The following is a 23,619-nucleotide window of genomic DNA, read 5'->3' as shown; positions in this document are numbered from 1 at the left end:
GTTTGGAACATTTCGAGATAAAAATCTCTCCATAGCGAATAACAGTCCTTACACCAAGGGTGTTCAACATTTATACTCACTTACGAACCGAAACGGCGGTTCGGAAAGTGTCGAGACGATGTGTTAGGAACAAAGTATCGAAAAATACATGTATACAGTTAAAAGCAAGGGCTGCGGAAAAAAGGGGCATTGCTAACAAAATTGGGTATGCATGAAATTACACCTGGCACTACTGGAAACGGAGATGACATCATCTGTGTGTGTGAATACATATATCACCTCAATATATGCTATCTAGGAAATATACTTTCATTAACGTATTACGTACAATGTACTCTAACGTACAATCTGAACATTCCGATACATTCCATGCTCTTAATGACGACAAAAAGATTCAGATTGCACAGTCTGGATGTACTGCAACAGAACAATGTTATAATGGGCATTAACTTATCAAAGAAAGAGTAGAGAAAAATAGAATTTTCAAGCTTTTATTAGTCTTTAAAAATTTGTTGTTTCACAACTTGATCGAGAAAAGCAGTTAGGCTTCTTGTAGAATTTTTTCAAAATAGACTTGCTCGTAGAAAAATCATGGTTTTTCCCATCCAACTTTGAATAGTCCAAAAAATTTTGAAAGAAGTTCGAATTAAATAAGATATTTCGACTTTAAATTAGATAGAAAACTCGAGGGAAATTCGTAAAAGTTCGAATTAATCAATTTCTACTGTACTATCATCAAAAGTACTCATCATTAAAAGAAGGGCATCCTTACGGGAAGTTTAACATACAAAAGCATTAAATCAGGATGATTTCAATCCTTGAATGAAATTTTGCACAAAAAGTTTAATTGGAATGTTGATCAAATTGATCGCGAGCAGGATATTGGACACGAGCATTTAGAACTCTGTGTGATTCAGGGAGCACCATGGTGCTCGCGAGCAACGGGTTGAAGATGCCTGTTTTAGGATCAACGGTTTGGCACTAAAATGCGGCAAGTGTAATTAAGTAATCACCTTTTATAATTTAATTGTTCACAAATGAGTAATGAATGTTTATAGCTTTCATTTTTACAGAGCTTACTATACACGTCCAATCAAAGTTAAGTGATTCAGCAGTGCCACTATGGCCAAAATAGCTTTTTTGCAGTAATATCTAGAAAGAGTCAAAGGAATCTCACCGTGTGCTGCGTTGAAGCTAATTATACTAGTTATTTATACCGAACTTTTCTCAAGTTATGCGTGAGAAAAAAATAACTAGAATTTCATTGTTACAACTACTCAAGGCATACCGTGTACTTGCATGCAATAAAATACGAGTTTGATCAATTGTATTTTATAAATGTGTTATTGGGACTGTTGAACGTTATACAGAGGGCCGAGTTCAGGAAAGCCCCCATACTCCTTCATTCTTGGAGTGACAAAATAGTATTGCATTGGCATAAAATATGATAGAAATGTGTGTTATATTACTGTTATATTACTGTTAATTTATATATTATTGTCGGAATCCGAAATGGAAGATTTTTAAAGCGAGCTTCATCTTCAAGACATTCTTTTGCCTTGACCCTTTAATTGACAGGCATTGAAATATCCAGAGGAGAAAATTTTTTAGGAGGTTGTATATTAAGCAAATGAGGTACCCAGAATGCTATTACACGACAAAAAATTCTTTTGCAATATTTGAAAAAATATGGGACATCGTGCGCTTCTCAGGGAACACACTGTATTTATATGATTAATGTTAATTTGAAGAGTTAAAAAACGCCATTTATACTGTTTTCCAACTCACTATTCTGTCATTGTCGAAGAGTGCACAGCAATATGCCTCCTAAATACATGGTGTTTTTCTCCAAAATGAAAGAGTCGAAAATCGTTCTTGGTTTGGCTTGTCAGGAAATAGGAGACGTGTACTTTTGAGCTATTCCGCTGGTAATTATTGAACAGCTCATAAGTAAAAATCGAATATTTAGGAGTTGTTGCTTTGAAACACTAATGCCGAAATGAGCTCAAAATATACAATGCTTTACTCGAAAAATATAATAAAACCATGTTGTGCTTGTGTGTGTGTGTGAGCAATACGACAAAATATAGAGTTAAATAAGGCGATCTGTGGGCGAGAAAACGTGAACACATTTTAGAAATTGATAAAAAATCAACCAGTGGACATAAAAAAAGTGCACTTTGCTCTGTCTGAAATACTCTCATCATGACTCAGAATGTTTTCTTTTTGATAAATAAAAAAAAGTTCAAAATTTCACTCAGAGACAGAACTGTATCTAAAAAGACACAACACATAAAATGCCACACAAACAGTGCATAATTAGTAGAGCCCGGATTACATGCACTAAAAAAGTGGCAAAATATGCTCTTACGATTTGCGACCACATTTTCATATGAGTACCCTTTCACTCTCTTGGATGTAGCCCGAACTAAAAAGGGCCCCCATAATGTGGTAGTTTTATGCAGCTTAAATCGTAATTAACATGGCAGGCACCTTTCGGAGAAGGGATGCCAGATATTCATTTCAGAGACACCGGCTCTTTCAAAAACAATTCATTATTCAATTCGCTTGTACCGTGAGTGTCCGTAGAAATTAAGATACAGGGTGATTCCATAATTTCCCTTTGCCGCATTTTACTGGAGAACCGTTTATCCCAGAGGCATATTTCCGATTAGAAAAAGTATCCAAATAACGTGTAGAACTCGGGTACGTCATTCATGCTGCTGAGGTTGTATAGTTACTGAAATAAAAAAGTTAAATTTGTATATGGACACCCTGTGCTCTAGAGCTCAATTATAAAGTTGTTGCCCTGTCTCTCTCGATGCCAAAAAAAAAAATCCACGTTTTTAAGTGCAATATTCGCTGAGATACTTGAACTCAATATTCGCTTGATATTTGATATTTGCAAACAGAGCACTTAGTAATGTTAATTATAACCATGGCTTTTATAAAAACAAAAAGTGTCTGAGTTTCAACAGTAAATAAAAGTAGACTTGAATGACTATTTAATGTCTATTTCCATGTTTCTGGAAAACATTAACCCTCTAAGATTCATTGACGAGATACCTCGCATCTATAGAAGCCTCTCATATTTTAGCAAAGTTGATTTCTTGACGGAACCTTTTTTTTGAAGGATTTTTCTTATACCCTTTAGTTTGCAGTTGCTGAAAACTGAAAGAAAGCCTATTTCATTGAAAAATATATGGTATTTTGAAAGAAGTTTAGCTATTTCTGCTGTGTCGCTTGAAAGATTAATTCATAGAGGGAAGGAAAAAAAATGCCGTTTCAATCAAGCCTACGAAAAAAAACACCTGACACACAAAAAAAAAAAAATAACACGTAGAATTATACACAACTGAATCTTTTATCTCAATAATACTTTCCAGATACGTTCGATTATTTCTTTTGTAGAGTTGCAATGGCTGTGAATATATTTTTAACTATTTTATTAGTCCACCAGTTTTTCGTAAATGTTACAGCGCAAATACGTAAGGTCGATGTAAACGACACCGAAGTGATTGAAGTAGCTAAACTAGGTGCACAATTTTTTGATGATTTCAAAAAATTTCCATGCTTGGTCAACGTGGAAAAAGTACTCAGCGCGGAACGAATCGTATGTCTATATTTTTTTACAATTTTGTTTTGTATCAGTGATTTATTATTTTTTTTTATTATTGCAAAACAGCACACATAAATACATGAATACTGAATACAAATAATATACAAAATAAATAAAGACGACGGAACAAAAGACAAAACATACACTATGCAGCTCTTAGGGACCCATTTGGTCCGTCCTTAGCATTAAAAAATTTCTATATGTAATAAAACGGCACGCTCTCGATTTATTTATTTATTTTTTATAATAGATATTTCAAGTTTTGCCTTGGTTGCCTATTTATATTTTCAATAAACTTTTCAAAATTTGTTATAGAGTTTGAAAATATGAAAATTTCTTTCTTGAGATGTTTATTTATTCTAAGGTCTGATAATTTTTATTCCCCGAATTTGTTACAAATGGTTGGCCCTGAGTAATTTATACTTTTTTGAACAAGGCATTTATTTGTTTTTGGAGTTGAATAAAAGAAGTTGTATCTATTTAAGGTTCTATCGTTGTCAGTTTTGAGAAATAAATTATGGTTTTTAGTCATGGAAATTATAATTTTATACACATAAATTTGCCTTAGATCAAATTTAAGTTCTTGATGTTATCGTGGTAGGCACCTCCCCACACTGTGATAGCGTAAGTTACTTATAATTGGATCCAAGCATAGAAAACTATTTTAAGGAGTTAAGGATTTGCAATGTTTCTTAATCTATATAAAGCTGCAATTTGTTTTTCTATCGTATTACATACATTGTTAGAATGGCTATTCCATTTTAGATCGTCTTGTATAACTACACAGTTATATTCTCTTACTCTTTCTATGTGACTGCAATAGCAGATTTAGGAGGGGTATTGACAAACGTGCAATCTTAGTGATATTGGAGTTTCTGGTTTTATATCTCTACTTTCTAGACATATGAATTTGGTTTTTTCTACGTTTGGAAGTTATTATATCGGTTATGAAATAATTTCGGCAGCAGTAAATTATTGTAGAAAGCCCTTGTTCAAAAGAAAAAAAAAGAATATATACATTATGTAGTATTTTTTATTGCTAAAAGAAACATAATTTGACTAATTTGAGGATTCAAATTCAATATAAATTTTATAATGGAGAAAAAAAATACCTTTTTTGTACGTAAAAGTGAATTATACTTGAGTGCACGTGATTTCTTTTACATGATTATAAAGAGTGATTTTAAATTCATGGGACGAACTTTAGGAGTAGATATAAGAACCCCCCCCCCCTCTTCCCAAACAAGCATTTTTGATCCTAGAATGTACGGTCAAATACGGTAGAAGGTGTTTTTAGAGAGTGCTCAATAGCACTTCACCAAGAAATACAATATAAACAAATATGATATTTTTACAACGTATTTGCTGCGGTATGTGCGATATGTGTTATCATGGATTGGATTGGAATTTGTTCGTTATCGGTGCAAGGACTATCAAGGTTATGCTGCACCAATCGGTATAATAACTTGCGGTAGAATTTGCTTTACCAGGATGCATCATGAGAGGCCTACCACATTACAATACACTCGAATGGTTGATTGCACTTATTGCAGCAAATCTGCCACAAAAATATATTTGCTTTTGGTGAAGTGATTGTCGTGCACTTCCTATAAACCACCCTCTACCGCCTTAGCTATTGCGGCCCGACCACACATTCTATGACCAAAAATGCTTGGTTAGGAGTCTTATATCACCTCTTAAAGTCTATCCCATAAATTTAGAATGAATCACCCTGTATACCACTGCATCTTACCTGCAGATTTTTATTTCTGAGATGTTGGAGGGAATAATATGGGAATTCTAATTTAATGAAAAACTAATTTTTTAAAGATTTATAGATGGCATATAGATGGGAGTAGGAAAATCTATATTTTTTCTTCAAATAAGTGAGAAACAACCTCTTTCATTAGTGATAAATAAAATGTTCGCATAAGCCTTTACATGCTACTTATATACTTTACCGACCGTGATAGTATACCCTCAAAGTAACGAAAAATGAGCATCTGTGGATTTTATCCTCTACGCCAGTGTTTCTCAACCAACGGGCCCTGACATCATTCATACCGGGCCGCGGGCTCGCAAAGGTTGAGAACCACTGCTCTACGCCGGCGGTTCTTAACCTTTTTTGATTCGCTTTTTGGTACATAATTTCTATGGCGGAGTAGGCCCATTTTTTATGTATTCCTCAAAGTTACTGATTTATTGTTATATTATTTAAAAATATATATATTTATGATTATTTTTTTCAAATTTGCCGTTTTTTTCCCTCGATCGGCCGCGGAGCCCTAGAGAGGGCACACAGACGGATTCTGCGGAGTACCGGTTGAGAACCGCTGCTCTACGCTATGATTATTTTGTTCAAGATCTGAGGTACACACATGTGTGTACCTCACATCTTGAAAAAAAAAATATATATATTTTTTTTTCAACAGTCAATTTTTGCTGAGGTGTGAAGAGGAAAATGCGGTTCTCCTAAAATTTACAGCAATTAATTTATCTTCACAAGCGGATGAAACGGCAGCGGATAATCGGGGCATTTTTCGTTGAATTAGAAAATTGAATTAAGTGTTTTTTGAGAAAAAATTATTTGACTTATATATACACTATATATACATATGTTCCCCCAATAATTTATTTATAGGAGCAAGATGGCGTTTATTATAAGCTGAGACTCATTTATCGGAGAACTAAATGCCAAAGAAATGAAGTTGACTTTGAAGATGTCGAATGCTGTGAATTTGTGTACGGGAAGGTAAGTTTCAATGCTTTTAAAAATTTATATCACACTGCAAGAAAATCGAAGCACTGATGAGCCAATTTATTTGAAAAAGTACGTTTTTCGTGATCCAATAACGTGCTTCTAGATTTATTTCATTTTGTGCCATCATTTTGTGAAACACGCATGCATAATATAACATAAGTATAGGTCTAATAATCACATCTTGATTTATTCGTAGAAAATGGCAGAAATTTGTACGAGTTGGATGCATCGGAACCCGCAAGGAATTAAAAGTCACGTGAGGTCTTTCTGCAGTGACCACGAACCTTAAGATGTTTCGTATGTTTCGAGTGCACTTTGCATAATCGGAATGCCGTGTGTATTCAGCCTATATGTTTCGAGATTTACTGTATCATATTCTTTTGCAATTTGTGTATTGTACAAAAACAAAGAATAAATTACACAGCGATAAACATATTATTTGCTCTGCCGGGATTTTTTTAAACTGATTTTACGTGAATTTCATGCGCTGAAAACAAATATGACGTCAGGTTTTTCGCATCAGCTCTTGTTTGTGAGATATGACAGTTCCGTTAAATTAAGAAACCTTTTCTTGAGGATATTTTGTAAAACATTTTAATTAATTGAAAAAAAAGCATAGCCTAACTCGTGTAAATCTACAATAACTTAATTTATAATTATAAATGAGAAGAAGAATCAAATAAAAACCTGTTTGGTGGGCTATACTACTCATTGAAACCCCAGTATCGCTAATTATGATTTTCAGGTTTCCAAATTAAACGGAAAGTTATTCTGTTCCACTCCGAAAGCTTGTGTGAACTCTGTGTATAGTCTCTTTGCAGATTCCAACAGTAATCTGCTATCATATGAGTATCCCATTTGCCCTGGTATCGGTCCTCTACTGTCTTTATGTCCTGGTGAAATATTTCACCTTATTCTTCATTAGTGTCGCCAAGATTTTCAAGGGAACGGCTGTGCAATTAATGAATCGTTATGTTCATATGTTGTTAATTATTTCAACATATTTTTCTGCCTTGTGGTTTCCCAGAAAGTTCTTGACAACTAGGACGAATGAGATACTTTTCACTCTGAATTCACCAAATTAGGATCGTTTATCAGCTGCGTGTGTGTGTGTGATTTGAGAGGAACACATAACAAATTCCAGCATTAAGTTTTTCTGTACTTATTCCAGGAATTTTTTTTCTCTGTATGCAAAGCAAGGACTACCCTAATCAAAAGCTTTCATGAACCGTTTCATCAAGCCTATCTTTATATGCAGCGGAGGCAAGATGATTTGGCTTTTCTGTCCTATAAGCCAGGAGTCGTCAACCTTTCAGACATTATGGGCCAATGTAAACTTTCCACGAAGCCCGCTTGCCACCGACATGGTATTCTCTGTCATTAAACAGTGTTCCCCAAATTTATTTTGAAGGCATTTTATTTACTCTGAATTTATTGCTTTCATGGCATTGGGATTTTTATTTATTTGCGAACAGCTTCCTTTCATTAATTAATTAATCATCTAATTCTTTTAAATTGATTATTTCTTTTTGAAATTTGAAATTTGTCCCGAGAATTCTGAAATTATTTTTTCATTAATTTTAAATTTTCATTAATTGTGAAATTATTTCTTTCAAAAAATAAATTTACTATATTTTTTCCCTTCAGGATTTAAGAAGAGACTTAATTGGTTTTATCACTGAAATGACATATACATCGCAGTCGATAAAGTCTCACGTTATAGTCCGTCAATATTGATAAATGCTGGACTAGTTTTTAGCACGATAAGTCCCTCTTAAATTCGTGACTGCATTAGATTTTAATCCGACATTATTAAACAATGTTGAATTTGACAACACGAAAACTTCACGTATTGATAGTGGTTGTTTGTTTAAAGAAAACTTTCTTATATATAGAAATATTATTAAAAATAGTATTTATATCTATCCATTGATTAATTTAAAAATTTTACCATATATAGTTGACGCATATGCTATCCTGTGCAAGTCAAAAATTTTATAAAATATCTCCTAATCTCTTATACTTAATTTTTTACAAATTTTGAAAAAAAAAATCCGCATTAAAAACAGCTTGCGCGCATGATAAAGTAACGTGAAATCAATGAAATTAAATAAAAATTTATTCGAAATAAAGAAAACTGTTCTTCATAAAATGACGAAAAACATTTGAAATGCATTCATAAATACTTGTGTTATAAATTTAAAAAATTTATATTTAATTTTGAATAAGATAAAATAATTATAGTTATCAATCAATTTTACAGGTTTCTCTTTCAAGAATACTACTTAAATGTACACGAATAATACCCTCTCATACTCTTTATATTATGATATAGCTAATAATTTCAGGAAAAAAAGATTATTTATAATAAACAGAAAAGCAATTGCTCAAAATCACAGAGTTGTAAGTAGGCACAACTTGAAAATATAATAAATTATTCCCTAAATCATTGAGTAATTGATTTTTTAGATGAAAGAAATAACAGAAATTTAAAAAAAAATATAGCCAAGGTTTATGTGTAAAATTAGAAAATTATAGTTAATGTCAAAGATAGATGTCGCTAAAAATCGAAACTAATTAAACGTAAAAAAATTGGAACGTAAAAAATAATAATATTTGTCCACCCCAACAAAATAAGAGGAAAATAAACTTACCGATATCACACTGCATCAAATTTGCTATTATTGAGCTCATCTGCAATAAATTTTTATCAAAATAATAATTTACAACGTAATTTTTCCCAAAAAAAGGAAATAAGTATTTCTATAATATGCATCACCTATAGTGATCGTGAACTCGGGAACAGGAGAATTCAAACCCTCTCATTTTTATGGCAATTGACCGAGCACCTTGAATTAGTTCGAACTAAGGCCTGTCGTTTTCACTGGAAGCTACTAGGAGTGAAAAGAAGTCGCAGAACAAGTCGCGCATATGCGCAAGACCGCCATAACAGTTTTGCGCATACTAGTGATTTGTTTTCGCCCCTGGTAGCTTCCAGTGGACGACCAGCCTAAAAAGGTTGAAGATCGTAAACATAAAAATAATTTTGAAGTTCTCAATACTAAAAATATCTAAGTTCTACTGAATAAGGCCTCTAAAATTCACGAATAAGTATAAAACAACATCGAAATGGACATTTTACGGCGGGAAAATACGAAAAAAAGAAGTTTGAAAATAGGCAAAAACGGCATTTACGGCTGAGGCAATTTGCATTAGCTATTTTCTATGAGAAACGCGTGAAGGGTACTTGCTGGTATGCAAATGCAATATAAATTTACGATTCATGCGGCTAAGGAAATATGAATTCACATAAAGGGTATGTCTTTATATATATAATAGTTATTTAAATGAAAATTATTAATATGAGAGATTAGAGTTTTAATTATAGAGTACACACACTAGAACAGAGGTCTTCAACCTTTTACCAGTCGGGAGCACTGCCTGTACTCATCATCAAAAGAAGAGCACCCTTACGGCGAGTTTAACATACGAATGAATGAAATGATGGTGATTTCCCAATTTTCCCCGTGATTGTGAGCTGTCGTTATAACGGACTTCTACTGTATATATCTTTGGACAGCGTAAGAAATTGTGTGTGTGTGTGTGACGTAACATTATCATTTCATATTATATTTTCCAATATAAATTTCAATCAAGTGAAAATCCACAGGTGTTCTCTGGAAGATAATGTATCACCAGAGCTCTCAAGGAGCAAAGAAAACCAAAAGCGTTGAATTAAGGGAAAGAAAGAGGGAGAGTTAAGCCTTTTGAAAACTTCTCGTTTGTATGATCGCTGCAGTATTTCCTTAAATATGTTAATGTTGCTTTTACTAAGCATTTTCTGCTCGGCAATTTCGGCCGAAGAAATCGGCAATCAGTTCAAAGTGCTGAATGTCACTGACGAATTGGTCATCGTGGTGGTAGAAAGTGCTACGAAAGTATTAAATCTTTACTTCGATTCACCGAAACTCCGCGTACCGGGTGAAATCTTTACTGCCGAATATAACAATTGGGTAAGTCTTTTTCTCTTCATGTAATATCAAGTAAGTCAAAGACTCTCATAGTAAGTCAAAGCTTTCTTTCTGAGGTTCAAACAAATGTAGAAAAGGTTTATCGCTTTCTCACTTGAGCCAAAACTAACTACTAATTTTTTTTTTTCGAATCGATTTGTGTTTACTTTATGTCAAGATGCCCTTTAAAAATTAATTAATTAATTTGGGTCGATATTTTTACTAGAAACATCAGTTGAGTACAGATATGTGTACCTCAGGCCTTGGAAAAACAATCAATAAAAACCATTTAAAACTGTTAAAAAACGAGGTACACATAATTTCAGAAATTTCTTGAAAATTTTGGAATTTTCCACGAAATTTTTGGAATTATGTGTACCTCGTTTTTTAACAGTTTTAAATGGTTTTTAATGATTCTATTTTCGTAAGACCTTAGATACACAGGGCCGTCTTAAGAGCATCACGGGCCCCCTGGCCAAGTGATTTTTCTGAAGCCCTACCTGGCAAATTCTCGAAAAATTCAACTACTTCTCATTTTTCTGAGGCCCCGAGCCGTGCCCAGGTGGGCCCATACGTTAAAATGGCACTGTAGATACACATATGTGTGCCCAACTCAAATGGTCCTAGCAAAGATATCAGTCCAAATAAGTAAATAAATTATTATTTTTTAAAGAACATTTTTTTTTGACATACAGTAAACAAATCAATAAGAATTTCTTTTTTTTAGTTAGTTTTGACTCAGGCCTGACGAGGATACGTGTACCTCCAGAGAGAAGAAGTTATCTCAGTACAAAAAGATTCTGGCATTATTATATATAAATATTTTAATACAATCATATAATACATATATAATGAATGTGAATGGTGATATGAAGAAATGTAACATGTAAATACTATTTTTCTGTTCGATGTTACGTTGGAATGTGAGAGTTTTGGCTATTAAATGTTCAGCATTTTTATGTAGAAGGAGGAATACATAAAAATGCTGAAATAGCCGAAAATTCTTTTTGGCTATTAAAGCCAACGGTACAGATATAAGAACACTGTATTAGGATACTGATATTATACTAGGAGTAAAAATGAATGTGAATGTGGTGAAATGAAGAAATAAAACATGTAAATACAGTTTTACTGTTCGATGTTACATTCAAATGTGAGAGTTTTGGCACCAATGCAGTTTTTTTGTGCAAAAGGGGAAAATACATTATATTTTACCAGTCTGTTCGCAATTTAGTGTTGATTTAATGATTTATTGTTAATTCAATGATTCACCTAAAGCAAAGGTAGTTCAAACCAGTGTTTTTCAACCGCTGGTCCTCGGACCGGTGTCAGTCCTTGGAAATTTCCAGCCCCATTTTTGCTGCCGCTGCATGACTTAGATTTAATAAATAAAATAGATATATGTGTTTGCCCCGGTCCACGAATTATATTTCTCTTATTTATATATTTTTACCCGACCTCGAATTATTTCTCCTATTTATATATTGCCGGACCGCCAATTACTCCACTTATTAGTTAGTTACAATTACTCCAGTTACTTATTGACTTACTGCCGCTGAGCAAATTATTTCACCGGTTTATGTATTTCGTTACCAATGCAGATTAATTTATTTCGCCTATTCATATATTTTTGCCGGATATCAAATTATTTCCTCTCATTTAATGATTTTCCGTCCCGCCGCAAAATATTTGTGTATATGTTACCCATCTACAATATATTTTTCCTACTTATTTACTGTTTTTGTTTGTTTGAGGACAAACTATTTTCATATTTTCGCAGTTTACAAAATTATACAGGGTGTCCTGTAAGTGCTAGCACGGCCTTTATCTCATCAACAGTCCGTCGTAGAGGTACGATTCCAGTTTAAAAAATGCTCAACAAGCGTTCAAATCTCTCTGTACCAGTTTTGAGAGTGAAAATACGGTTTGTAACAAAATACATATCTCAATTTTTATACTTTTCCCCCATGCACTAACTTCCAATTAGAAAGTTGTTGCCGTGTCTCTCCTAATGCCAAAAAAAGTATGTTTCTAAGTGCAATATTCACAGAGGTATTCAAATTTGAAAAACGGAGGAAGACAGATAAAGAACAACGTTAAATGTGAGTAAAACGGTTTTACCCGAATTTAACACTGTTCTTACCCGAATTGAATTTGAATATCTCAGTGAATATTGCACTTAAAAACATGAATTTTTTTTTGTTGGCATCGGAAGAGACAGAGCATCAATGTTCTAATTGGAAGTTAGATCACAGGGGGGACCGTATAAAAATTTAGATTTTTTTTATTTTGTTACACACTGTATTTTCACTCTCAAAACTGGTACAGAGTGATTTGAACGCTTGTTGAGCATTTTTTAAACTAGAACCATACCTCTACGACAGACGGTTGATGAGATAAAGGCCGTGCTGTCACTTACAGGACACCCTGTATATAACTAATACATTTTTTGTTTTTCGTCAAAGATTTCTTTCTATTTATCTTTCTCAGCCATTTTCTCTCGAGATAATATTTTTTTATGATACTATCAAACGGATTTTTCTCTTCAATTTTCAGAGAGATGTAGGATACGCATTTTTCATTACGATGAAATTCCGAACAACATCTTGCGATAGGATGGAAGTTTCTTACGAAGAGAGACAGTGCTGTGAGCTGCAAGATGGAATTGAGGTTGTATACATTTGTTTACGAATAGCTATAATATAATGAAATTCAGCCCATTTATATCCCTATTGGAAATTGGAGGACCTCATTAACGAAAAAGATTTGACAGTCTCTTTCTACCGCTATTTGATTAACAGACTTCTATTTATATACATTATAGAAGTATTTCTATACATTATAGAAGTATTTCTATACATTATAGAAGTATTTCTATACATTATAGAAGTATTTCTATACATTATAGAAGTATTTCTATACATTATAGAAGTATTTCTATACATTATAGAAGTATTTCTATACATTATAGAAGTATTTCTATTTCAGTGGTTCTCAACATTTTGTGTGAGATTTTTATTGTCAGGCTGCGGACCTCGTTACAAAATAGCATTCAGTGTACAGAATGAATACTATCGACCGCCCAATAATTATACACGTGATTCCTTGTGAAAAGTAAAGAAAAAGTGTCTTCAGTTTTTTGAGTTGGCCAATAATTATGGAGTTATAAGACGTTATGAAAACTATGACGTCACTTCGAATCCCGCTAAATTCCCCGAACTTGCACCAAACGTATAACTTGATGTTTTAATCTAATAGCAATACTATAACCCTGAGAGTAATCAAGAAAGCTAAAGCTGTGTTTGTGTGCAAACCATTTTTTTTCCTTTCCCTCAAAAAATTAAGACTTAGCAGTGAAGGAAACAAAATTAGGACATTTTGGCAAAAAAGTTTCGATTTTGGGAAAACAATTTTTCCAACAGATCTCGTTTGGCTAACGCTTTACAAACCTTGGGATAAGTTTGTCAATATAGTGGGGCGAAGGTAGCACGTAATAACAAGGTTAACATCACTCTACACGTGCCAATCGTGAAAGAAAATAACTTGATCCTGCTTCTCATGGGGGTTGAATATTTCAGTTCATTTTCAATTAGCGTCAACTCAACTGCATATGGAAATTTTTTTGTTGTTGGATGTTTGGCGGATCAGTTACATTTCACCGAATCACAAAATTTCAAAACGTTATAACTCCCTTAATATTCGTCCGATCTTAAAATGAAAAACACTTTTCCATATTACTTTTTCACAAGGAATTACGTCTGCAATTATTAGGCGGTCGTTATTAACCACTCTGTATGCAATGAAGCAATTCATCAAATCAAGAGCCTTTTTGGAAATTTTGCTGAAGTGAACTTTGGAAAGAAAATTTGTTTTTCTCCAACGGGAATCGAGTCCTGGACTTTCTTCAATCGGAGAAACTTCACTAACCGTTACGACATAAAGTAGCGTTTAGTAGGGGTGGTCACTTTTCTTAATCTCATTGATTGTTGTCCTGCAGTTGGCGAACATAAATTGAGGTGCCTGTAAGTGGGGAAAAGTAGATTTTTCGTTCATCTTTGGGCAAACAACGGATTTGGCGCTATATAGGCCTGTTTACAAGCGTCAAGTAATTAAGTGGTTTTCTAAATTTTAGTAGCCAAGTTCTTTAAATGCATGTAGACGTTAAAGGAAGTTTAAGCGGGTTCAGTTGTAAGTTGTCCAGTACTTTGGTTTTCATGTAGACAAGTAGGATAGAATCCGGTTTATTTTTTCGATGAAGTGGGCCCTACGCGCATGCGCCAGTGGCGGGATTTCGTATTATCCAATAAGCATTCACTACTTGATTACTTATGATGGGACAGATTTTAGTACTGGACGAGAGAGACTTGTCTACTTGACATAATCACTTCACTACTAAATTATTTGACGCGTGTAAACGGGTCTTTAGTGATTTTCCGGAAACCGATGAAAAAAAAAGAAAGTGAAATTGGGAACAGTGATTGGCTAAGGAACCTGGAATATACGGAGCCGACTCATTGACCTCCATTTTAGAGCGATAAAAGCAGTTTTCTGTTCAAAGTGACGTCTAATCGTTGAAAAAAAAAAATGACGTAGGGATCAGCTGTTGGCAGCAGCGATAATACACACTTCGCACAAATGAGTTAGCTTGGGAGTTTCCAGGAACTTTACGATTGACTAGTGATAATACTACTACTTCACCAAACACCAACTCTGGCCATATCGCTATATTGCAATTTACTGCCATTAGTGAGATGGGTTGGAAGTGAAGGCGCTGTCTATCGGTGGTCGCCTCGAGTTCGATAGGGAAAATATCTTATCGATATCCTCCCTTGGGTTCGAACCCAGGACCCTGACAACAACCTTCACGATGGTGGACGAGCATCTTACCACCATGCCACTCGGGCACTAGTGATAATACTGACACGTCACAGTTTTTCTCAAAGATGGCGGAAGAGTAACCCGAGTCTTTCAATGATCTCTAGTAGAGATAATTTTTTTATCTCTTTCTATAAGGCATTTAATCAAGAAACTTTCTGGGGGGGGGGACTCCAGAAAGAAGAACAAATCTATCTCCAATGAGTAAATTGTTTAAACATCAAAGATCATGGACAATCTGGAATTTCCAAGGAAATCCTAAGGGAATCGTGGATCACTGGTTAAGAACACCTATGAATTTGGATTCTATTGGATTTGCATTCATAATGTTCTATTGGATTTGCATTCATAATGTTCTATTGGATTTGCATTCATAATGTTCTATTGGATTTGCATTCATAATGTTCTTTTGGATTTGCATTCATAATGTTCTTTTGGATTTGCATTCATAAATGTGTATACATATATACATACATACATACACATATATTTTTATAATCATATAACACAAGTGAAATTTACCAATGTTTATTTTAGAGGCCTCTCTTTCCAGATTTGTTCCCAAGATGCAGTATTTGTAACTAAATCCTTTCCAATAATTGCTTGATTATACGAGTGATAACAGTAGTCAATCTTCGAAATTGCCTTTTGTTTACATACTTTTTTGATATATATATACTTATTATATCATTATATGAAGTATAAGAAATATTTTCATATTTTGAAAGATTTTTCTTAAATTTCATGCTCATGATAATTATAAACAAAATAGATATAGTGTCATCATGAATGTAAAAAATGCAAGAATTAATCAAATGGGGGAGAAAAATGCCCAATATGTGATATGTTTTTTTCATTTATATAATGCCCACCGTTATTTTCTTTTATCAGGAAGACAATATCATCTGCCAACTTATGGTTTACTACAGATTCAAAGAAGATACATACATGCCTTTTCCGATAAACTCTTGTGGTGTGACGCCTAAACATTCATGACCATCGCGGAACAAATAAAATCAGAAGCGACTATCGGAAATTCGTCTATATTTGACTGGTGAAGTTCTGAGTTTCCTATCCTGTTTGTCATACATAAATACGGTCGTTCCCATGTATATTTTCTTATTTAATGAAATTTAAGTCACGGATTTAAATGTATTCAGATGTCGTGAATAAACACAACCCTCCAACTTTTCCGAGAAAATAAATTTGAATCGGAACATATACAGGGGTTGAGCAAAATAATGTGAACACCTGTGCAAAAAACAACACTCGAGGGAACCTGTCAAAGCGTATTAAAGACGCTATTTATTAATACGCTTTGGAACCTGTCGTATACGCCCGCCCTCTAGTGTGGAAGAGTTCCACTTGGTGGGCGATAATGTGCACGCATCAGTCTAGTCGTAGCAGTGATAGCGTTCGGATGCGATGTATAATTGGGACGTTAAAACTTCGTTATGGCTGACCTCACAGATTTCGAAAGAGGCATGATTGTTGGATCCCGTCTTGTCGGGGCCACAGTAAGGAAAACGGCCATCCTTGTTGGTGTCGAGATAAGTATTGTGTCGCTGGTAATGACAGCCTATAGCAAACAGAGAAAGACATCATCTGCCAAGCATAACAGTGGCCGAAAGTCGAAGATGACTGATAGAGACAGAAGGGTTTTGAGGTGCCCGAGTGGCGCCATGGTAAGATGCTTGTCTTCCACTATGAAGGTTACCATTAAGATCCATGGGTTCGAATCCAGGCATAGAACGTTAGAAGCAAGTTCTTTACCTACCGAGCCTTCATTTCCCACTCAACTCCTCTGGTTGGAAATTGCCGTATGGCGATATGTAACCGGAGTTGGTGTGCGGTAAAGTAGTAGAAGGGTTTTGAAGAGGATTGTGGCCAGAAAGCACAAGACAACAGCATCCCAGACAACATCTGAGATGAACACACATCCACAGGAAGGTGTATCGACAAAAACTATCCGCCGTGAAACAAACATACAAGGTGGAGCGACTATTCCAAAATCATTGGTGAAACTATGCAATGCCTTGAAAAGACGAACACGAACATGGTGTCACAAACATAAGAATTGGACGCAACAACAATGGGAGAATGTCATCTGGTCAGACGAATCGTCGTTCACATTATTCCAGATTAACGGACGTGTTTACGTTTTGGAGAACGCCAGCACAAGCCTATGACGTTGATTGTCTCCTTCCTACTGTTAAACATGGAGGGGGATCAGTCATGCTGTGGGGCGCGATGTCTCACCGTGGTCTCCGCCCACTTGTTGTCCTGGATGGGCGGGTTAATGCAGCGGTTTATGTCAGCATTCTGGCCGACCATCTTCATCCAATGGTACAATATTTGTTCCCTGATTTTCGACCTGTGTTCCAAGAAGATAATTCGTCCGTTCACACTGCTGGAACTGTCGGAGACTGACTTGATGAACACGATGATGAACTGCAACACCTCGTGTGGTCCGCTCGGTCCCCTTATTTTAATGTAATTGAACCTTTGTGGGGTATTTTGCAGGCCGAAATGTGCAGTAGGTTTCCACCTCCAAAGACACGTTCTGAATTAGTTTTGCCGGAGGAGTGGCTACGTATCCCTGCGACTGTTGTGCATGACTTGTATTTGTCCATCCCACGACAGATACAAGCTGTAATTAATGCAAATGGAGAGCCAACAGCCTATTAATAAAGATTTTATCTCATTTTACAGCTGTTCATATTATTTTGTCCAACCCTTGTATTTTTCTCCGTATGAGACGGATTTCAATAAATTTATACTACCTATAAATGTAGTTGAAAACCTTGAAGGGTGGAACGAGGGAACTCGTTGGGTGTAAGCTCAGCTGATAGTCTCTTCATCATATGTAGGCTGATTCGAAAACATCGGAAAGCAAAGCAAATGACTTTAATAGGGTAAAATAGAAAATACTTCAAATTTTCTGGTGCCTTTTTTGGACTAGAAAAATTCAATGGATCCAAAGCAAAATCCTCTAAGTTACACGGTAGAAGAGGACCATGCCCTTACTAGGTATAATATTATCATAGGTTATATATATATAAAATAAAAAGAGCAAAGGGGGTGGTGTTATGATGTGATGATCAAAGTGAATAATTTCGAAAACAATGTAAAAAGGAGATATAAGATCGATTGCAAATATATGTATGTTACCGTTAAAGTGTAAAATCCAGTTATTTTATAGAATAATTATCTATTTAATGATACAACTGATCAATTCAGCTAAATGTGTTAGGGCAGGAATATAGTGCACGCAGGTATCCGATTCTGTGAGTTGGCGCCGTCACGATTGGTTACAAAAACCCAAAATTCAGATTTATAACCAATCAGCAACGTGCGTCGTTTCTGAGAATCGGAAGCAAGCGTGCACTATGTTCGTACCCTAATAGAACAATAATTCCACACTTTAACTAGTTATTCTTTGAAATAACTAGTTATTTCATAAAATAACAAATATTAGACAGTTAAAGTTTGAAATAAATAATAATAATAACAACAGCAATAATACCAATAATAATAATAATAAATAAATAATTGGACAGAACTATACAGCGTACAGAATGTTTATTTATTTATTTAGGTGAAAGATAAAGGAAACACACATTTACCTTTTCACCGCTACTAAATGTAAATGTTTCTCTTTATATTTTATTGGGATTTAGGTCATTATTCTGTGAAGTAATTACTTAAAATATAAAATACGAGTGAGTTTCACGCTTTAATGGACTCTATCAGTTATTTCATGAAATAACTAGGCATTCTATAGAATAACGGATTTCATACTTTTACGAGGTAACATGTACATATATATATGTTCAATGAAACCTCTCTATAACGATACTGGATATGACGATAACTCCCTCTACAATTAGACGGTATTTTTTCAAGTCTTGCTTGGAAATGCCTGTAGTCCAATGTTTAACAGCGGCCTCTCGATGTAACGATAATCTCTCTACAACGATATTTTTACTTGGTCCGCAGAGTATCATTATATCGACATTCGACTGTATAACACAGCAGCTAAAATATTATTATGAACATAAATAAATGTATGATCATGATCTGTAAATTAAATAAAGTTGCATGTTTGAAAATATACAGGGTCTCCTATTCGTAAATAGTTTAAAAATTCATAAAAGTTGATGGAATTGGTAAATTAAAATGCGGTTTGTCATGAAGTTATTCTCATGAAAGGGGGGGGGGATTCTTTTTGGTGCGTGAAAAAAATGTAGTCCAATTTTTTGTCGATGAAGGGTGCTGGACGGAAGTCCGACAGATGTGATTGGACCCGAGCATTTCTTCAACCTCTTCTGTGTCCGAAACGTTCGTAAAGCTTCCGCCGGTGATTCGCGGCCTAGGTAAAACAACTTCACCAATAATGCTTCAACCCCCCCACCGATGTCATCATCACAATAAAAACCAACGAAGCACCAGTAACAGGAAAATTCAGAAACGAGCCATTAATCACGCAACTTGCATTTTATAGGATTCTGATTTGCACATTTACATTCATTTTCTTTCGTGGAGGGCCATCTAACGACAGAAATTTGAACTCAATTTATGTCTGTCCCCTCTCAAAAAAAATCCTCTTCGTGAGAATAACTATTTTGTGCCAACCGCCTTCAAATATAACCACATTTTTATCAATTTTTAAACTATCCACAAATTTATGGGGTACCCAGTACATTTGCTATGTTTTAGAAAGTGATTAAATATTGTCAAATGACCCACATATTTGTAAATGCCGCATAAGTAGAATTAAATTGTAGTTTTGGCCGTGATCAATGCATAATAACTGGTTGTATAATAACCGATTTATCACATTTACCGTAACATATAACCCATACGCCTCTAAATTTTGGTCACCAACGTTAGTTGCCGTATCCTCGATCCATAATTATGTAGATTCATAATACCTATTTGGCAGTGGATGTTTCCCATAGAAGAAATTTTTTTTCTGTTAATTTCAAGAGAATTGATATGCAAAACTTAAAATACTTAATATACTAAATACTTAATACTTAATACTTAAAATACTAAATACAGTACCACTGACACTACGGGGGAAAAAAAATGCACTCATCAATCGTAAGACATCAAACATCTGGATTTGAATTGAAGCATTTGAATACAGATCTAGAACAGGAAAATCAATATATTTTCATTTGCAATGTGTATTCAATTGGAATAAAATCTGAATATATTATGTAAAAGTTCCGACTAGATACGGGTAGTTTTTTAAATTTATGCCAAGAATTGATCAAAATTGATTAAGCTGTAGGAATTCTCGCAATGGACCCTCCTTGGGCATCGTGTTGCGTAATTTGCCACAATTACCGGAATCAAAGATATCCGGAGCAGAAAGAAAAGTCCCATTCTTGAAGTCATATGCCCAGAAATTACAACCAGCTGGCTCCGCCTGAAATTCAGTACCACATTTTAAAATTCAGTTCGTTTAATTAAAAAAAACGATCAAAGAAATGGAATTTTGAATACTATTCTTTTTGGGCTGAAAATGAAGGTTCATAACCGGCAGGACCTCAACTAGATGCTTGTTCAACTTCTGAAATATACACTCATGTCCATAAATTGAGGATAATGCCAGCTCCGGCAAATAATGGTTCAGAAACAAAACAAACGTTACTTATATGACATGAATGTCGCTCTCCACTTGTTAATACAAGATGTACGGAAGACTGGATGTTGTGAAGATATTTATTATTTGAGATGTTAATTTTTTAAGGAAGGAAAAAACTCATCTCTGCCTCTACCGGGAGTCGAGCCCTGGTCCCTCGATTGCCGGACGAGTGCTCTGACCACTAAGCTACAGAGGAGATAGATCCGTCCGGCAATCGAGGGACCCGGGTTCGACTCCCGGTAGAGGCAGAGATGAGTTTTTTCCTTCCTTAAAAAATTAACATCTCAAATAATAAATATCTTCACAACATCCAGTCTTCCGTATATCTTGTAAACGTTACTTATTCATAAAGCCCATTTATTAAACAAAAGATAAAGAACAAAAACGATGGTGTATGTATGATACCATTCATAAAAACTACGATTTTTGCTCCCTGGAGCAATTGTAAAAAATATCTCCTTTACAAAAACTTACTATTACATGGTTGGTATGATGGTTAATACATTGTATGTCTCCCATGCGATGAAATACAGTCCGTACAACGCCTAGGCATGATGAGTATCAAATTATCGATATGATCTTGGGGAAGATCACTCCACTCAGCAAGCAATGCTCTCCGAAGTTACGGTACACATGTAGGAGGTGGTTGACGGGCTGCAACTCGTCGGCCAAGCATGTCCCACACATGCTCTATCGGATTCAAGTCAGGTGAGAATGCTGGCCATTCCATACGGATTATATCCTCAGATTCAAGGCATTCGTTTACGATGTTTGCTCGGTGAGGACGGGCGTTGTCATCCATAAACACAAATTCTGCGCCCATGGCACCCCTAAACAAACGTACATGTTGTTCCAGAATGATGTCCCGATAAATTTGGGCTTTCATGGTTCCGGTTTGAACATGCAGATCTGTTCTGGAACCCAGTATAATTCCACCCCAAACGAGCAATGCTGCACCACCGTAACGGTGTCGTTCAATGATGTTGTCTTGGTGGTAACGGGTACCTGGCGTTCTCCATATGAAAGTCCGACGTGAATCAGACTGCAAGCTAAACCTGGACTCGTCGGAAAACATCACACAAGCCCACTGTGACGATGTCCACATTGCATGTCTTCTGACAGGCCTGCGAGCATATAGACCAATATCTCCCAAACGTCTGTACACGGTTTGCCTTGAAACTGCGGTACCCGTGGCTGCAGATAGCTGACGAGACAGGTCGGATGCTGTGCTCCGTCTGCTTCTTTTGGCAGTTACTGCCAAATACCGGTCTTCATTCGGCGTTATAACTCGGGGGCGACCTGTACTGTAACGTCTACTGACATTTCCGTTATCTTGGAATCGTTGCCAAAGCCTAGAGATGACACTATGGGCAATTCCAAGTTCCTTGCATACTTCCATCTGAGTACGCCGACATTCCAGACGGCCGATAATACTACCACGTAAAATATCATCCACATGCGTCCTCTGTGTCATAACTATTCGCTTATGGCACTGAGCGTCTTACAGAACTCTTGTGAACAATTTTACTTCTTTGCCACCATTCCTTATATACCCCCCTCTTACACTCTCGTCATTGTGACGTACTATCGGCATCATCTGGTGGCTTCCTGAACTTTGCATATCATTCTTGCAGATGTGTGTGATAATTCTACAGGTGAAATTTTTATTTTAGATTTCGATTTCCGTGTGATTCTGAATTATCCTTAATTTATGGACATGAGTGCAGATGGCGGCACTGACAAATCAAACACAACACTACATACGCACTCAGGCTGTTAGGTACACACGCTTTACTATTATTTTCACGCTTTAGGTTATTATGAAGGTATTTGTAAGAAGCGGATTTGTCTTATACGATGGCAGTAATGTTTGATCGAGTGTTCAAATTGTGTATCAAAGGTAGAGAACGACTAACCTGCCTGAGTTAGACACACACGGCTTCATTAGAGTTAGTCCAAACCAGAAAAGATGTAATAAATAATAATAAATATTCTTAACATCGAACGAAGAATTATAATATTTCCGAAAATAAATAACTTGTAGAAATTCAAATGTGCGCTTGTCCGATTCGTATCAAATTTCATCTAATGGGAAAGATTTATGGAAAATTCCCCGACAACAATTCATCGAAGGAATATTCACCGCTGGAAAAATTCACCGACAACAGTTCCACACGAGTCAGTGACCCAGTAAGTGAGCGAGCAATGACCGAGTGAGTGACTCAGTCAGTAAATAATACAGTAGTTAGTGAGTGAAAGAGTAGTTAGTGTTGGTAAGAGCGAGTGACAGAATGAGTGACCTAGTGAGTAAATGCATGACCTCGTCATTGAGTGTGTGCGACAGAGTGAGCGACCTAGTTAGTAAGTAAGCGTGCGCGGCCTAGTTAGTGAGTGACCAGATGATTGAGTATGTAACATAGTGAGCAAGTGAGTGTTCAAGTGGCTGATTTTGTAACAGAGTGAGCAAACCTGTATAGTGCGTATAACGAGCGACCAAGGGAGTGAGCGATAAAATGAGTGAGTGAATGACAAAGGGAGTGACCTAGTGAGTAAGTGAGTGATTTTAGGAGTAAATGAGTCATTCATTCACTCAATCGTTCACTTGTCGATGAACGGTTTGTCGGTGAATATTCCTAGCGGGGAATTTTCCGGATACGAACAGAGAAATGGGTGAAACCAATGAGAAAAGGATGTACTT

General features: G+C 35.5%; 2 protein-coding genes across 2 annotated transcripts; both read left to right on the top strand.

Annotated features, from left to right (window-relative positions):
* Positions 1-3,359: 3,359 nt before the first annotated feature.
* On the top strand, positions 3,360-6,814 carry LOC149082235 (uncharacterized). Its single transcript, XM_089236875.1, has 3 exons — positions 3,360-3,613; positions 6,261-6,371; positions 6,577-6,814. Exons 1-3 carry the CDS (start codon positions 3,419-3,421, stop codon positions 6,667-6,669), a joined length of 399 nt encoding a protein of 132 aa, XP_089093001.1. The 5' UTR covers positions 3,360-3,418; the 3' UTR covers positions 6,670-6,814.
* Positions 6,815-10,118: 3,304 nt separating this feature from the next.
* Positions 10,119-16,410, top strand: LOC149082234 (uncharacterized). The gene is made up of 3 exons (XM_089235743.1): positions 10,119-10,393; positions 12,947-13,060; positions 16,157-16,410. Exons 1-3 carry the CDS (start codon positions 10,193-10,195, stop codon positions 16,259-16,261), a joined length of 420 nt encoding a protein of 139 aa, XP_089091869.1. The 5' UTR covers positions 10,119-10,192; the 3' UTR covers positions 16,262-16,410.
* Positions 16,411-23,619: the final 7,209 nt, after the last annotated feature.

Source organism: Pholcus phalangioides, unplaced genomic scaffold (assembly GCF_987345545.1).
Source record: "Pholcus phalangioides strain wild (caught in Gottingen) unplaced genomic scaffold, Ppha-v1.0 ptg000009l_1, whole genome shotgun sequence".
Taxonomy (NCBI): domain Eukaryota; kingdom Metazoa; phylum Arthropoda; class Arachnida; order Araneae; family Pholcidae; genus Pholcus; species Pholcus phalangioides.
Note: the sequence above shows the minus strand (reverse complement) of the source record. Positions and strands in the feature narration are given on the sequence as shown.

Excerpts from the sequence above, each read along its gene's own strand:
- LOC149082235 (XM_089236875.1), top strand. The coding sequence starts at position 3,419 with ATGGCTGTGAATATATTTTTAACTATTTTATTAGTCCACCAGTTTTTC. Across the intron at positions 3,614-6,260 it reads TACTCAGCGCGGAACGAATC|GAGCAAGATGGCGTTTATTA; the intron begins GTATGTCTATAT and ends ATTTATTTATAG. Across the intron at positions 6,372-6,576 it reads GTGAATTTGTGTACGGGAAG|AAAATGGCAGAAATTTGTAC; the intron begins GTAAGTTTCAAT and ends ATTTATTCGTAG.
- LOC149082234 (XM_089235743.1), top strand. The coding sequence starts at position 10,193 with ATGTTAATGTTGCTTTTACTAAGCATTTTCTGCTCGGCAATTTCGGCC. Across the intron at positions 10,394-12,946 it reads CTGCCGAATATAACAATTGG|AGAGATGTAGGATACGCATT; the intron begins GTAAGTCTTTTT and ends TTCAATTTTCAG. Across the intron at positions 13,061-16,156 it reads AGCTGCAAGATGGAATTGAG|GAAGACAATATCATCTGCCA; the intron begins GTTGTATACATT and ends TTCTTTTATCAG.